The 17,726-nt window shown below is 34.8% G+C and overlaps 1 protein-coding gene across 3 annotated transcripts in view; it reads right to left on the minus strand.

Moving 5' to 3' along the window:
* Positions 1-229: 229 nt before the first annotated feature.
* The window catches only part of Hel89B (histone acetyltransferase 1), a 170,501-nt gene continuing 153,004 nt past the window's right edge, over positions 230-17,726 (minus strand). For all 3 annotated transcript variants that reach the window (XM_081731440.1, XM_081731439.1, XM_081731438.1), the window contains exons 31-33: positions 14,895-15,031; positions 7,153-7,234; positions 230-3,504 (exon numbers count right to left, since the gene is read on the minus strand). In XM_081731440.1, the coding sequence (XP_081587566.1) occupies positions 3,319-3,504; positions 7,153-7,234; positions 14,895-15,031 (405 nt within the window). In that variant the 3' untranslated portion in view covers positions 230-3,318. The remainder of the gene's footprint in view (positions 3,505-7,152; positions 7,235-14,894; positions 15,032-17,726) is intronic.

Below are 17,726 nucleotides of genomic sequence, written 5' to 3' on the forward strand. Positions count from 1 at the left end.
TAAGATTAGTGTAGTGATCTATGACATTTCTGGCGACGCCAGACGGAATAGCATTCACGGATTTCACCGGAGGTTGCAGGAATGTATGAATATCAACGGACCTCAGCTGGAGGTATGGCGATGATGGCAGTGGTGTATCTATGGATGATGATACGAAATGTGTCTCAATAAAGATCTTAACATTTATTTCACTGCAATATCATTATTTTCTATTTTTTTTTTTTAAAAAAAAGTTATAAGCATTTGTTTTATAGCAAGGACTTTATAACAGCCCTGTATTTTATGCACACGTTGGTATTCTTCAAATGGCCAATGCACGTTGCTAGCCCAGAAAAAAATCTGAGTTTGAGGTTTGGCACTTAAAGTGTTAATGTAAATACAGAAGACTTCAACATTTAATGCAATATTTTTTAACGTGACTGTACAATCGAAACAATATGCTTTGAAAGATTTTATCCATTTCAACGATCCTTTTAAAGTATTCAGATAATTTCTTTTCCCTTTTTTAACCTTGTAAATCTCACCAAAAGATTATGTATAAGCAGATGGTAGGAAAGCATTCGAAATCATTGAGTAAAGATACAAATTATAAAAACTACGCTATTGGGAGCACTGTAAGATTAGTATTTATAATATAATGTCCTTTGCGTACAAGATCTACATTTACACGAAATCTAATTTGTTATCGAAGTATACAACTGAAATTTTTTAATAATTTTAAAATACTTCAGATTTGTCGTCAAACCACATAATTAAAATTCACATATGTCGGAAAATATGGAATTCTTACATTCTAACATTATGGTCCTTATTTATTAAAAGTTCAAACGTCATACGAAGTACAAATCATGTATTATCATCTTAAAATACACTTTTGCATCTTGAAATTAACATAATTAGTTTTAGTGTCAGTTCTGACTGTTTAACCAGTAGAAGAAATAGAAATATTGAATTATCATATTAAAACTGTGAAAAATGAAATACAAAAGCACAATAGTATTTATACACTAGAGAAGTGAAAATATCTTCGCGATTCACCACGTCGCAACTTGTAAATAATAATAATAATAATAAACTGCTTTCACAGTTATGAGCGAAAGTATATACACCCTATTTGCTGTTTTATCAGTTAACTTAGGAACACATATTACCCATTTATCTATGAATGCGACTGCACTGAACTATATGAAGAATTCAAAGAAAGGAAACTAATGGGTACAATTGTTTATATACATGTAGTACTAATTTCTTCCTTGTTTCACTTTTCTTTTTCGGTTTGTTTGGAATTTAACATTCAAACAAATGAAACCGAAAAAGAATCAGTATTATATGAATAAAATGGCATTATCAAAACAACAGAGTCAAGAAAACGTTTTAATGATTCTTAGCAAATATCCTAATTTAAGTGTAAACACACAAATTTCATTTTCCATAACTAGAAGCTTTGCTTTGTATATACTAAAACACAAACAATTTGCTGAACAAAACAATATATTCACATTTAAAAAAAACTACATACGTGTTACAGTTTCGCCAACTAACACGTATTTAGTTTTTTAATGTGAATATATTGTTTTGCTCAGCAAATAGTTTGTGTTTTAATAAATTTAATGTTTAAGAGTGAATTGTCGGAGGTAAAAATGTTTCCAACGTTAATTCGAATGCCGTCGCGCGCACAAGATATAGTTAAAATCGTAGTTGTTTTTCCTTCCTCCATTGACGCAGACAAAACTTTACAACAATTTATTTAAAGTGATATATCCGTTCCTAAGTTATTGACAAAAGAAGTGTGCAACTTTGCTTGTGACTCACAGTTCATTTACACAAGAACTCAAGTTTATGACCATTTGTCTGAACATTAAAACACAGCAGAAGTCACATGAGAAAAAAAGAAATAAATATGACTAGATGCAAAGTAATGTTTACAAGTACTTGCTTTCCCAAGTTTTATCTGCTTTACTTTTTCTTTTTATTGTTAATCACAATTTATGGAAATTACACAATATTACGTCACTGGATCAAATCGACTGCTAACACTAAATATACTTTACAAGCCACTTTCTAAGCAGCACAATGAGCCATTTTCTGACTATACAGTCCAAGAGCGACAGGTCTGCACTATACTGGACACTTGATTTGGAGAGGGAGGAGGTGGTGATCTGTCCGAAGTTAGTTATAGACAACGTACGAACTACAAACTTGAGCCTGCTCTATGGACTTCTATTGACAAGACTGGTTTCTCGATCACGCAAGAAGTTTCATCCTTAATTATTCTCAAACGCTAATACACACCTTTAGATCTAGAACTATTCGACTCCGAACAAAAATGCGACACACAATGTTATCATACATTGCATACATACATGCACTCTCACACACATATATATATATATTTCATATAAAGTCACTGGCACATCAATCAGCTACATTCATAACCACTTGCAAGACATTCAATATATATGTACAGAACACATTGCGCAGGAGATGTTACTTTCTCCTCTGTTATTAGTGTCAATACAAGATCGTGACTTGTGCTATGAAAATACAAATTTTCATATATTTTTATGGACACAATGACACAAAAGGACGAACATTTTATGCTAATGTACGAAACTTTACAAACAAAAGAACAAATAATAATAATAGTAGGTGTTCATTATCAAAATGGAACGAGACGAAACAAACATCAAGACCTGAGCCTTACTTCATGAACTTATCTTGCTTTCTTGGCTAATCCACGGTCCAATCTTTTAACGCAATTCTTGTACATGGCGATCTATTTTCTTTCCGTTAGAAAACAATATGCATATACTTATTATGCTATAAATTTAAAAACCTGATTCCCATGTATAACAACACCTTTCAGCCGAAAAAGGAAATAAATCCTAAATGAAAATCTTTACAATGGCAACATATTTGTTTTAGTTATTTACCATTTCCCATCACAATTTCTTGTAAATGATTTTAATAATTCATTTATATTACATAAATGCTATTAACTTCTATATGTTTTACACGATAGAAGTAACGGGTTCTTTTATATACATATACGTATGTGAATTAGAAAAACGAAAAAATGAGAATATTTGTTTAAGAAAAAATCCCAACATTTTCAGTCCATCTCACTTCCTGCAAACAATACATTAAAGTGTACAACACAGATACAGGTGCTTACATTCATTATCAAAAACCCTTGCAAAGCAGTGCACTGAAATGCACATAGAAGGGAAAGCAAAATAAATTATGCAACCTGATTCATTTTTCCCAGACGCACTTCCTATTTATGAACATTACAGAATATATTTTCTTTTGATATCTCTATCCTTTATGTAAACCTTGCATGAAATTGGAAAGATCATATTCATCTTCGTATTGCTTATCATCCCAGAGTTCTGGCAGATTCTCAAGTACAGCCTTCATGCTGATTCCACCCGTCTGGTTCTGTTTACTTTGTTTGGCTCTTTCGGCTTTGTTTTTGTCTTCCAATGAGAACAGGTCCAACAGCTGTTGAAAAATCGATAGTTAATAGTTATAAATATATATATATATCACTCAACTACTACACTTTCATTGGCGTTTACAATTTTAATTTAAGTAACGATATTTCATTCATAAATATACAGTGAAAAACGAAAGACTGGACTGTTATTTGAATTCTAGTCTCCGGTTTATTGAGGCGATGTGTTAACCACTACGCTACCCCGTTCGCTCCTTGATGAATAATCATACATTCTATCACTCTTGAAATCGGTGCTGAGCCACATAGATTGTTCCACAATTTTTGTTGTGCTTGGACAATCTAGTGTCTACATTACAGAATGCTTCTGATGAGTGAATTATATTTATGCACAATAAATAGAGATCTCTCAAATCTTCTGTAATATAGACCTGGGTTGTCAAAGAACAATAGAAGGTTGTGATAGTGGATAACGCTTCGGCAGATTCGGCATGGGTTCGTGTGCCGTTTCAGTTGTACATTTTTTTCACTTTTTGTGTATCACTGAATTAGCATCTTTAGAGGATTTGGTGTGATGTAAAAATATGTTATTTTCTCTACTTATCATATACGACATTTAATTCAATTTACCACTGAACTGAAGCGAAGCAAAACGTACGCCCAATGTTAATACGTTTAACGTCTCGGGACTTTTTATACATCGTACGTATCATGGATTTTTTTTTTTAAAATCAAAAGACCCAATATATTTTCAATTAAAATTTTTCTTTTAAGTTTTATATCTGCAGAACTACATACAGTGTAGCCAAACCCAAACTATCACATAACAGTATGATGTGCTTATTCCGTAGAAAATACGAGAATTTTATTTAGGGGCAGTTGAAAAATTTTGTGGCCCCTGTTCCAAAAACTAATTATTGGCCAAGATTATAATTTTTTGATGCATTTTTTTTTGATCATTCCTAAAATTCTTGGACAAGATCGCAATCTTTTGATCCATTATTTCGATCATTTCTAAAATTTTTGTTAACAAAAAGTTTAAAATATTTTCGATATGAAAATGTAAAGTGCAGAATATGAAGTAAATCATGTGCTTAGACTGATATTTAAGAACAATGGCATAATCATACACTTAAAAAGCAGTTAAATGAATAACATTCAATCAATAATGCCTACAAGTTCTTGGCTCATCAATAAAGCAAGAAAGGAATATTTTCTTAGTTTCCTTTTATTCATTATTCAATTTTTAACCCCACACAATTTCAACATACATATGTAATATCGACGCATATGGAACTGTAAATGTACTAATTCCTCTCAAAATTAATGTTATTTCATCGGTAATTTTTAAGTATTTTTTATAGTTGAGCACAGTTTGTATATAGTGACTTATTCACCATAAAGTGAGCTACTGATCACAAAACATTGAAAACGTAATTACACACATATTAAAAAAAAAACGCATATAAAACTTCCACTACTCGCTTCATCAAGTAAGAAGTAGTAAGGTCAAAAGGTAAGTTAAATAACAGAAAGTAGTCCCGAACGTTTGTGGGAACAATGTTGAAAATAATTTTTATCATAGCGCCAACATGAACGCTTCATACTTATTTCTGTATTTAACCCTTTTTCCTTACTTCTTCTGCTCCCTATCTGATGAAATTTGAGAAAGTATTTACTGTACTTTTTTGCCTGTTTGTTTTTTGGTGTAATTATGTTTACATAATAATCTACTAAATAGCCATGAAATATCCACAAAAACTGATCACTAACAATTTCCAGGGAGAAAGTAAGTTATAGTTGACAGTTAAACAAGAAAAAGAAAGTCCGTCAAAAAAATGTGCACACAATAGATGGTACCTGCGCATTGTTTTCGAAGCTGAACTGAATTATTATTACGATATGTAGTGTGTATGGTGTTTTCTTAATACGAGGAAAAAAAAAAAAAAAAAAAAAAAAAAAAAAAAAAAAAAAAAGCAGTGGGGAGGGAGAGTGGGGAATCCACTGTTGTACCAATTGTCCGTTACGATCACGTCACCTGCGTCAGTGTGCGAAGTTGTGTCGCTGTGAGTGCATCGGTTCGCTCTTGCGAGTTTGTTTAGTAAACCAACTTTTTCCAGTTCGGCGAAAACGTGATGGCAGATTATCGAGGCGGCTGTGAAATTTGGTTTCCTGTTGGAGAAATCGGCCGCGGAAACTACTGTAATGCTGAAGACTGCTTATGGGGATGCTGCCCTAAGTAAAACCAGAGTATACTAGTGGTTTGCACGTTTTAAAAATGGAGAACTGTCAATTGAAGACCAACCCCGTTCAGAACGCCCCTCAACGGCAAGAACTGACGAAATCGTCGAAAAAATCAATGCCCACGTTCGTGAAGACCGTCGCCGAACCATTAATCAACTCTGTGAGATGTCTGAAATATCGTGGAGTTCAATTCAGAGGATTTTATCAGAAGATTTGCACATGAGAAGGGTTGCAGCCAAATTTATCCCTTGCCTTCTCACAGACGAGCAAAAGGAGCGTCGACTTGAGGCATGTGTTGAACTTCAAAATCAGCTCAAAGAGTACCCTAACTTTTTTACCAAGGTGATTACTGATGATGAATCGTGGTGCTATGGCTATGACCCCGAATCAAAGCAGCAATCAAGCCAGTGGAGGAGGTTTTGCCACTGTGGAGGAGGTAAAACAAAAATCGCTGGAGGTCATAAAGAAGATCCCGTTAAGTGATTTTCAAAACTGTTTTGAACAATGGAAGGATCGTTTGCAGAAATGCGTTGCGGTCCATGGACAATACTTTGAAGGTGATGAAAATTTGGTGTAAAAATATTGAGAAATAAAGAAGTTATGACGAATCTCCCCTTTGTTTTGGGTCCCTCCTCGTATATGTCGGTACTTTCATGATTAAGACTAAAACGAGACGCATAATTATGAAAGAATTGGTGGAATGAGGCTGTGGAAGGAAACGGGAGAACCTATGAACAAGAACTTCTTTACCACACGTTCGCCTGGTCGGAGGAACCTCTTGCGCCAGAAATGAAAACACTACTACTGATCCACCGTGCCCCTCACATGATGTATGGCTGTGAAACAAAATTCCCGGTGCACTCCTGACATTAGGAACGAAAAGAAAGACCACACAATTTCCACCACGTTTAGCAGATTTAACACCTCTGGGAACCTTGAAGAACGTCTTGTACTGCAGGAAACCGGCTATGCTGAGGAATCTTCGTGAGAAATTACAATGGCACGTGCAGCAATCCTCACGAACACACTCACCAATGTTCCTCAAGCAAATGGCTAACAGTTGCGATATGTATTATCTGGCCGCTAACGGCAAGTACTTTTGAGCACTTTCAGCAACTGCACACGTGCAAGAGATTTGTATTGTGCTTCATTGTAATTTGTATTAAACTTGTGATATATAATGAAGTACACCACTAACAGACATATAGTTTTCTTTCGTTACAGTGTCCGCACATTTTTTGATGAATATTAAATCTATAATATATATATATATATATAAACTAACAATCAAATCAATACAGGGATGAGGTAAATACCCTTGTAAATTAACTATTAGTGAACTTAGAACTGCTACGATGCCAACTTTAAAGTCACTTTTTTCCTATCGAAAGACTATGTGTTAACACTAAACATTTTTTTCTAGAAGTTCAAAATTAGTTCAAGCTACTAACCTGTTCTGTTCCCATTGTCTCCAAGCTGGCATTTTCACTACTAATAACTGTATTTGCAGTCATAAGTTTAAATTTCTGCAATCTGAAAAATAAATAAATAATAATAAATTACAAAAAAAAATACTTAGGTTGGATAAAAAGTAATAGCAACAATGTTCTCACGTCAGAGGGCTGTGAAGACTCAACAAAAATCTTAGATTGGATAAAAAGTAGTGGCAACTCTGTTCTTACGTCAGAGAGCTATGAAGCGCCTAGAAGAATACTTTGGTTGAATAAAAAGTAGTGGCAACTCTGTTCTTACGTCAGAGGGCTGTAAAGTCCGTAACAATGTGTTTCGGAAACATTAACAATATATTTATCAAGACTGAAGTGGCACGTGGGCGAGTGCACAACAATGTTGTCAGAGACTTCGTGACGACCTTTTGGCCAAAATGAAGGAACTATCTTCGCGGGAAGCACTACAACACTAGAAAAGCCATCATCTGTGCCATATAGCGGTTTCCTGCGGGACATCTACAAAGTGAAGCGCTAACAGTGTGCAACACCTTCCACAGATGTAGCAGAAGGTGACAGAGATGGGAGGCGACTATAGGCGTTTGTAACAATGTTGTTCTGTGCATAAAGCCGGGTACGAATTATAACAAAGTTGCAATGTTGTCATTACTTTTTATTCATCTCACTCTCTCTCCATATATATATATGAGAGAGAGATAAACCTGAAGATGTATTACATCATGAAACACCAACTAGATCATCATTATAAATAATACGTTGCAAATTTATTTGTAAAACTAACTAGGAAACAAGGTGTCAAACGATAATCTGAATTCCACATATAGGCTGTATATAAAAACCTTGAAAATAAATTAATAGTAAAATGTACTCGAACTTTCTCCAGTTTTATAAGTTATAGAAAATTTAAAATAAATAAACTTTTATTTTAAGGGTAAAGGGCGTGAAACATGAGACCAAGCTACAGTCTGTTCCACACTCTCTTAAAAAAATAGTTTAAGTAAGAGTGAAAAATTGCCTTCACTTCCCTTGCGGGTAGCAGCCTCATAGCCAGGTGAACATAAGTTTCCTTCTAAATTATACATGCCCTTCTAAACTATACCGAACACTGGTCGAAAAAGATGACTACCTCCTCATGTCTGCTTCCAGATAAGGACTAGGGGAAGATTTTCTTTTTTCTTCATAGCATATTTTGAGAAATTTCTGCCCATCATTAGATTACTGCATTTCATTCCTACTTATTCTAAAAATATACCGTTTGTTACTTTTCTGAGCGAGTAAATGAGAATGGACAAGCTAATGTGTGGAAAGATAAAGTACTGAAAGATCAGAACTATAACTTGAAATCAAAAGCAAAATGCTTATTTCGAATAGTTTTCTTGAAACATAGAATGAACGTTGTGTGTGTACATTACTTACAGTATTTAAATTGGTGAATTTACTCCGAAGTTGCTGGAAAACTAAAATCTAGCGGTGGGAGAAGTCCATTGCTTTTAACTATGCATTTCTTATCAATACTGCCGGAAGCATTCATGGAAAGTTGAAAAGACTGACCTTGAAACATCCGTAAATAAAGGAAAATCTATACAGTTTCGATGGTCGGCTGCCATCATTTACAAGTATGATATTCTTTCACGGATCCAGTTATAATCTACAACTAACAAACTAACTCTATGGCCTATGGAACCCGGAGGTAGAATGCCGCGTTCACAAAAGCTCTCCACTGACTTCTATCCTTAGTCAACTGGATCCAGTTCCTACTTTGTATTTCTATTTCTGCGAGATCCATCTTAATATTGTCCTCCTATCTGCGTGTAGGTCTTCAAAATGGTCTTTTTCCGATTGGTCTTCCAGTTAAGACTTTGAAAGCGTTCTTACTCTCTTCCATTCTGGCTACATGAGATACCCTGGTAAACCGTATAAATTATGTAGTTCCTCGTTATGAAGTTTCCGCCATTCCCCATTCTCGTTCCTTTTGGGTCCGAATATTCGTCTCAAGTCTACGTTCTTCCCTCAGAGTAAGCGACCATGTTTCGCAATCACACAGAACAACAGACATGATTATCGTTTTACATATTTTAAGCTTCAAATTTCTCGACAGAATTCACAACAACAAGAGATTTTGAACTGAATAATAAAACGAATTACCTGTTTGTAGTCGACATTTAATTTCTTCGTGAATAAGGTTTTCGTCTGTTAATATTGATCCTAGATATTTGAAACTATCCACTTTATCAAAAGTATTATTTGATATTTTAACGCATCCATAATTTGCCGTATTACGATCCCGACGAACTTCCATGTATTTAGTTTTCCCTGTATTTCTTAACTCATGTCCCTGAAAGCGTTTAATAAGAGTTCTGCATTTCTTTCTATTGTTCTTCTATCATCCCCTATTAAATTTACATCATCAGCATATGCCATAACCTGATGAGTACCATTCAGCTCTAAGCCCTTGTTGGTATCTGATTTTCCTTATAACGTATTCCAGGCCAAAGTTGAATAATAACGGCGACAAGGTATCATTTTGTTTCAGGCTATTCTCGACGTGAGCTCGTGGACAAAAATTTTCCTACCCGGACTTTACTTTGGGATTCACTTAAACATACCTTAATTAATTTAATTAGCTTTTTCGGTATTCCAAATTCTGTAAGAATGTTGTGCAATGGTTCTTTCCTAACCGAGTCGTACGCCTTTCTAAAATCAATAAATAGTTGATGTACCGGGGTATTGTATTCCCACTTTTTTTCGAGTATTTGGCGAATGGTAAATATTTGGTCGATAGTTGATCGATTTCGTCTAAATCCGCACTGATAATCTCCAATAATTTCATCTGCGTATGGGGTCAATTTTGCTAATACAATGTTTGAAAGCATTTTATAGGATGTTGACAATAAAAATGCCTCGATAATTATTACAGTCAGTTTCGTCTCCTTTCTTGTGAATTGGAACAATGATTGATTCTTTCCACTCTTGTGGCAATTCTTCCTTGTTCCAGGTAAGGAGAATGAGCGTGTGTGTCTTGTTCCACAATTTTTCGCCTCCAGCTAAAATTAACTCAGCCGGAATTTCGCCTACACCCGGATATTTGTGTTTCTTTAATTTCTTTATAGTGATTTCTACTTTATTCGGGTTAGGTTCTGGAACATACGGTTCTGCGATGTGTATTTTCCTTTCTCCACGCACATTAGCTTTTGGTTCCGTGTTAAGCAGATAGTGAATAAAATCTTTCCTTTATTTAAGATGTTATCTGTATCAGTAAGAACTGTTCCGTCAGCTTTCTTTAATATATAAGCACGAGGTTGATAGCCTTTCTTAAATTCGTTGATCTCCTTATATATGTCTCGAGTGTTTTTATTTTTACTATTATCTTTAAGTTTAGCTTTCAAAAAATTGAATTTCGGAACTTTCCGCCTGATGTCTACGAAATTTTGTGTACTTATTTCATTCGGATTTTATAGCCAACATAATTTTGCCTGTTTTCTCTTTGCTGCTAGTTTCACGCTTTTTTTTTTTTTTTTTTTTTTGTCGAACCATGGTTTGTTCCTACGTATTTCCGCGTGTCACAATTTTTCTTTTGCTGGAACTTTGCCAAGTATCCTCAACACTAGTGCACTCCGAATCTTCAATCTGGTATTCCTCTCTTACCTGGCTCTCTTTCTTTAAATTAAATCTCTCCGTTTTCAGACACTGAATATTTCCTTTATTCAAAGAATCTCTCTCTTATTATCGCTGCTACCAGGTAGTGATCAGTGTCACAATCAGTTCCTCTAAACGACCTAACATCAATTATGCTAGATTGTCTTCTTCTATCTACTAAAACGTGATCAATTTGATTATATGTTTTTCCGTCTGGTGAGGTCCAAGTGTATTTATGAACGTCGCGATGTGGGAATTTTGTACTCTTCACGATAAGGTTTTTGGATGTTGCAAAGTTCACGAGTCTAACACCGTTGTCATTACTTTCCTTATGTAGACTTTCGTTCCATATAATCGGTTTGAAAATATCCTCACGTCCTACCTTCGCATTGAAATCCCCTAATAGAATTTTCATACGGTTTCGCGGGAGTTGGTCACATATCCGTTCCACTTTTTCGTAAAAACTGTCTTTTATACCGTCATCCTTATCTTCTATTGGGGCATGTACATTTAAAATAATAATATCACACCACCGACCTTCAAGAGTAATAAAAGAATGTCTATCACTAACAAATTCAACCCGCTTGATTGCTGATATTATTCGTTTGTGAACTGAAAACCCTGTTCCTAATTGGTGATTTTTATTTCCTTCCCCATAAAAAAATGTAAAATTTCCGGAATCCACAGTTATATTTCCTTCCCACCTAACTTCCTGAACTCCTATTAGGTCCATCCTGTATTTCTCTAACTCACTCGTTAAGGATTTTAACGCGCTTGCCCCATAAAGACTTCTAATATTCCATGTTCCAAATCTCAAGTCCAATTTCTCTTGCTGAGGTCGTACCAAGTTATCAGTCCTGGTCCAAAGCTTTTGTGAATGTTTCTGAACAAGTGCCTTTTCTTTACAGGATGTTAGCCTCACCCACTCCTTGTCGTCTGTCCGCGACTGCTCATTCATCATATTCGCAGCTAACCTCTATATCTAGAGGTATCAGTTACCATATATAAAAGAATATCATCTGTCATCAGATTTTCGCATTCAAAGGAGTGATCTAGAGATATCAAATTTTGTACACAGATAGATCTTCACTAAATCTGATCCCCTAGGAAGCATTTTTTTTTTCGATTTTGCACTCCAGGGGATTAGAGCGGGAAATTTAAAATACATATATGTACAGTGAACAAGAACGACCAGAAACCCTTCTTTATGTAGTTCAGGCTTCCTGTAGATAGTAGGTAAGGAAGGTGCATCCACTGAGTTTCTTAGACAAACCAATCGATTAACCTACATTCCGAAATATTATTATTCAGTATTTGTTCTCGCATACTAAAAACGTTAGTTATTTCTACATAAGAATCAGAATGTTTACTTGGAATTCTCAGTAACCAGATGTAGCCATTTCTCCAATATCTTCATTATTACATTAAGCAAAATATCGCTGATTTACAAAGGAAAAGTTATGAATATTTTAAAGATCTTTTTAAACTTGGCTTTCATTACGTAAAGGAAGGGAAACAACAATTACCTTGAAAATGGACATATATTGTAAGGATCTCCACCTTTCAGTGCGTACTATTTCATCGAGCATATGTTACATCTATAAAACACGTGCTATTGTTTATAATCAAAGTCAAGCAGACGATACATAGAATAAACAAAAAGACACAAAGCCTGCACGACGGAATCCGAGGAGGGACGAACCACCCAGGAGTCACTAAAAGGAAGACCAGGAGACGTCCAAATTATCAGTTGACCACTGATCGCATAACTCACAACATCTGCTCCTGAGGTCGCCCTGAACGGAGTATCACCTTACCTAAAAACCCCTGGAGGATGCCATGAGCTAAGGAGTTCCTGTGTACAATTATTTCTTTCCTTCACCTTTACTTGTGATAAGAATAGACATTGAGGCCGTGTCCAAAAGATACAAATGCGCATTTGAAGTACGCTTATTACCGGAACTGACGTCACCTAGTGTGCGTCAAAAGGTCCAAGTTTATAAGTCTGCGAATGCATAGTGCGTAGTGTGCGAGGATGTACACTACGTTAGGAAACTTGTATGCTTAACATGGCTGTTCCTTGTAATAGGAACAACAACATTATCAAAATGACCTAATAAAATTTTAAAAGGCATATTTTAATTATTTTTATTGAGGTGAATATTTTTGTAAGCTGATCTTATAATAATTTACTTGATAAGAATACAAATTAGTAATATTATAAGTGAAATATAAAATGTTACACAAATAAGAAATGTATTTATGTTTTCTGAGTATGCAATGTAATTTAAAATCGTGTAGGGAAAGCAACCAAATAATTTCTTTATTGCTATAAATACATTTGGGCTTGAAATATTACATAATAATTAGACTATCGGTAATACAGCTATTTGCACGTAAATTATGAACTTCAATGGCATATGAATTAAAATTTTAATCTTTAGCATAGAATAATGAATACCTAGATTATTTATTACCCTATGGCTACAGCTACAGCTTCAATGTTAATTCGCAGGTAGATAGGCCTAATTTTCCAGTTTTGTTCTAAACAAACAAATTCCTTTCAAAGCTACAATATTTCCTTGCACTTGGTCTGAGTGAGGGATCGTAATGTGCCAATCACCGTACATTTTGCATTTTTGACAGCTAACTAAAAGTGAAATACAGGTCAAAAATTTGTTTCTACACATTGATCAAAAAGATTTCGCACTTTCTTCTTAATTCATATAATCTCATTACTATTCCCACTATGAAACGATTCGTATAGTTGATCAATGAGAGCCATTATATAACATACATATACTGTTTTTTTTTTTTTTTTTCATAAAATTCTTATTAGAAGCTTTTTTATGGTTATATTTGGATTAGGAGATTGTTACGTAACTGCAGATTAAGAATATGGAGACACTATTTCGTAGATTTACGGGTATAATCTACAGATTCACAAATAAAGAGTAATATCTGAGGAACTTAATTATTTGCGCTATATGATAGAAATAGTCCAATCAGTATGCCTGTAACTGAACCAATACGGTAGAACTAGCACAACTACAGTGTCACTGTTGTGTAATCTACCGTACAGGAAGCAATTATTCACAATATGAACTCTCCCCCAAAGTAGTTTTGCGCCACATTATTGTAAATAGCGCTTCTCTTAGTATCTTTAGTGTCCTAACGCTCTTGCAAGTTGCCTGCTTTCACTTACAATGAAATTCCTAAGTTACTTTGCAAGTGTCATCAGCGCCCTAACCACCAGTGCTACTCTCCTCCCGGTGGATTAATAAATATTTCCTCGCGCAAGCATGCCTAATGAAACAGAACATCGACAATAGTTTAGTGGGTTTTATTGTGTTACGAGTTTATTGTGCACATAACACAATATGCATATAGTTATTGCCCTTACGCTCCGCTCTTGTTAATCTGTGCGTAAGAGATCTGACATGAAAATATCTGCAGATAAGGCAAAGCTGAAGCTGGTACCGCAAATAAAAGAAACTCTTAAGTCATTTTATGGTTGCACAATATTGTCAATTTGTATGATATATTTATCTTTAATATAACTGGAAAGACATTCATCTGAAAAAAAAAAAAAAAAAAAAAAAAAACATTAGTTTATTTTCTCTAGCACACGAAATTGAAATAAATAAAATGAAATCTGAGTTTTACGTCCCATAGTTATCCCGACTAGGCTAAAGAAGACGGTGATAATGAGAAATGAATGAAATGGTGGAATGAAGAAAGTGGGAGGAAACGAGAGAACCCCGAGGAAACTCACGCACACGAAATTCTCTCTTCTTTTGTTATCAATGTCCATATTCAACCACGATGAGGCGCTGGAAAGAAGTGTAGATCAAAAGTTAACTTGACGAAGTGTACACCATCTAGTGTGCACTCCATTTCTAGACATTGAGCGTGCATCCTCGAAGTGTGCACTTTGCACTTTTGGACACAGCCTGAGTTATTCTCTTTGTACTTTACAAACATATTTTGTAGTATTTATAAATAAATTTGATGAGAGGATAAATCCCGGACTACTATCGCCTCTACCAAAAGGCATTATAACATTCAATTCCTTTTTTTTCAATACATACCCCATTATTTTCTCTTCCAAAGTTCCTCGAGTTATTAACCTATAAACATTGACTACCTTCTTCTGGCCGATACGATGTGCTCTGTCCATTGCTTGAAGATCTTTCATTGGATTCCAATCGTGTTCAACAAATATTACCTAAAAAATACAGCATAAATATATTTCACTCAGACATACATATATGTTATATATTCATATACAGATTATTAAAATAACAGCTGTAAATGGAAACTCCTGTAGTTTGAACACGTAAAATGTATGGGGTCGTAACACTGAGAATAGGTGTGCAGCGCCTGGTTGTTGGTCATGTGTTAGGTGATCGCCTGTAGTATGTCAAGCAAGGTAGAGCAGTGTAGTGTGTTGAAGCGCGCAGACAGTGGTGATGGAAATAGGAGAAACACTATGAGTTTCAAAGATGCCAAGTTGTAGATACACAATTAATTGGATTAAGTAATCTAATATGTTCAGAGTATTAGATGTGCCGCGAGAAACAGCATCTAACTTGATGACGGCCTACAGGAAGCAAGACTAAACAACATCGACGAAGAGCAATAGTGAACAGAAGAGATCGCGGAGCACTGAAGAGGATTATCACCACAAACCATAGAGTAAATGTGGCAAAAGGGCTTCGGAACTTCTACAGCACCAGGAATTGCCTTTGCGACAACCACAGTTCGACACCAGTTGTGTAACCTGAATATCTGTAGTCGGGTTGCAATTTTCAATCCGCTGCTCATAGCCAACAACGCTTTAGCGCGAAAAAAATGATACCGGGAACAAGAGAAATGGACCGACGATGATTGGAACTGGGCACTATGGTCCGATGAGTCCTTTCTAACCCTGTTTCCAAGAAACAAGTCATTTATGTATGGAGGGCAGCCAAAGAAAGTTATGCTCCGAGTTCTTCTCTTGGTATTCCACTGGCCCTGTGATTACACTCACAGGACGTTACTTCCAATAATGATGTGGAAATATTAGGATCACGTATATCCTATGGTCCAGACTCAACTTTCCAAGATGACGATGCGCAAATAGGTACTGATGGAGCTGTTGAGACGTAGTTTCATGAACTACGGGGATGAACTACAATACTTCTTATGGTCTGCCCGATCCCTAGAACTCAATATTATTAAACATGTGTAGTCAGTTCTGGAGCTCATATTCCAGAGCAGATATCCTTCATTCACACTGACAGAACTACGTGCTGCACTGCATGAGGAATGCCACAATACTAGTCTGGAGACCATTCATGACTTCTTTGCCTCTATTTCATGACGAATCAGATTATTCTGCAGTCTAACGGTATTTCCATGACGTATTAAGCACGTAAGGTGTATTTTCTTCTTTTGATAACATGGATATATTTATGTTAATATATTTAACTTCCATATTTAATTGTATAGTTAAACCTAACATATTTCTATAGTTCTCGGAAGCTACAATAAATGGAGCAACTGTCAACAAACAAAGAGAAAACGAAATTTAAAAAAATACGTTCAAAGAAATCCTCGTTTTGCTTTTGCTTTGGGCACATAATTATTGACAGCACTTTTATAAACGTTGAAGAAACAAGTATTTGATTGAATTAGTTAATTAAAATAGTTTTATTCATTGTTTTTTAATTCGTTAGATATAATGAACATTATGTTAACTTTTCGAATGAAATGCTGATGAAAGTATAGTTTTCACTATTTTTAAGCATATTAGCTTATCTTTAATTTGTAAAATATCCCGTCAGAGAATTTAAATCATTGTGGTATGACTTCAGACTCGGTCAATTTAAATAATTTATGACTTTTTTTTAACAAGTTAACGAAAATTATGTACGTGCTATTTGTTTTAGTGAAAATAATAAATAAATAAATAAATAAATAAGTAAAATCGTAATCTACAACATCCAACTACTTTTTCTACAAAGAAACACTGTACAAAGAATACCAACAAAATATGGTCCAAAATGCACGTAGTGTGTGATGGCTGAAACTATGGGTCTATGAACATACCTTGGTTGAAAGTGATGTTATTAATTTTCTACAAAGCAATAGCGATACCCGTCAATGTCACAGAGAAAAGATATATTTCTTTACCTACACGCTCTCGAATGACTTACCATAATCCTTATTATTAGCATGAAGATAGTTTCTACCAAAGCCCTTATTATTAGCTTCTACCAAAGCAGTAAAATCGAACAAATATCCATTGTATTCGTTACGAAAAAATACTAACTGCTTTCCACTTCTGTCTCAATTTTCAAGAATGCTAAACAGGAATTATCAGAAAGACTGTTGGAACTGGACAAGATTTACAAACATAGTTTGAAACTAAAATTATTTCTGATTTCAAGTTTGAAAGGATATGCCACATCTGCATTCATAAAATATGATTTACTGTTCTCTAAAATATCCAGGCAAAATACTGATTCAGGGTTCCCACAAAAAAGTGAACGTCGATTTCCGTAACACAAATTTTTGTTTTCTCTAACAAATTCTTGAATATAAATGGGAAGATATGAGGTAAGTTCTATCATACACTTTTTTAACGGCCTTCTCCATCCCCGTAGCCGTCCAACACATTCCTTTAATTACCATTTACATATTTGTTATGTTCAATGAGTAATTGTTTTTATCCAAAATTTATCATGTAATTATATAATAATATATGTATGATACAATACCACATACCTTGACATTGCAAATTAGACTTTTTTGTTTTTGCTTGAAAAAACAATAAAGAGCAATATAATATGCAGTAAAGAATATATTGCCAATACTATCAATCCTAAAGTGAAATGAAATGAAATTTTTTAAGTTTTCGCTCCACGGTTATGCCGTCT

The sequence above is a fragment of the Thermobia domestica genome, chromosome 11, assembly GCF_964235325.1.
Source record: "Thermobia domestica chromosome 11, izTheDome1.hap1.1, whole genome shotgun sequence".
Classification (NCBI taxonomy): domain Eukaryota; kingdom Metazoa; phylum Arthropoda; class Insecta; order Zygentoma; family Lepismatidae; genus Thermobia; species Thermobia domestica.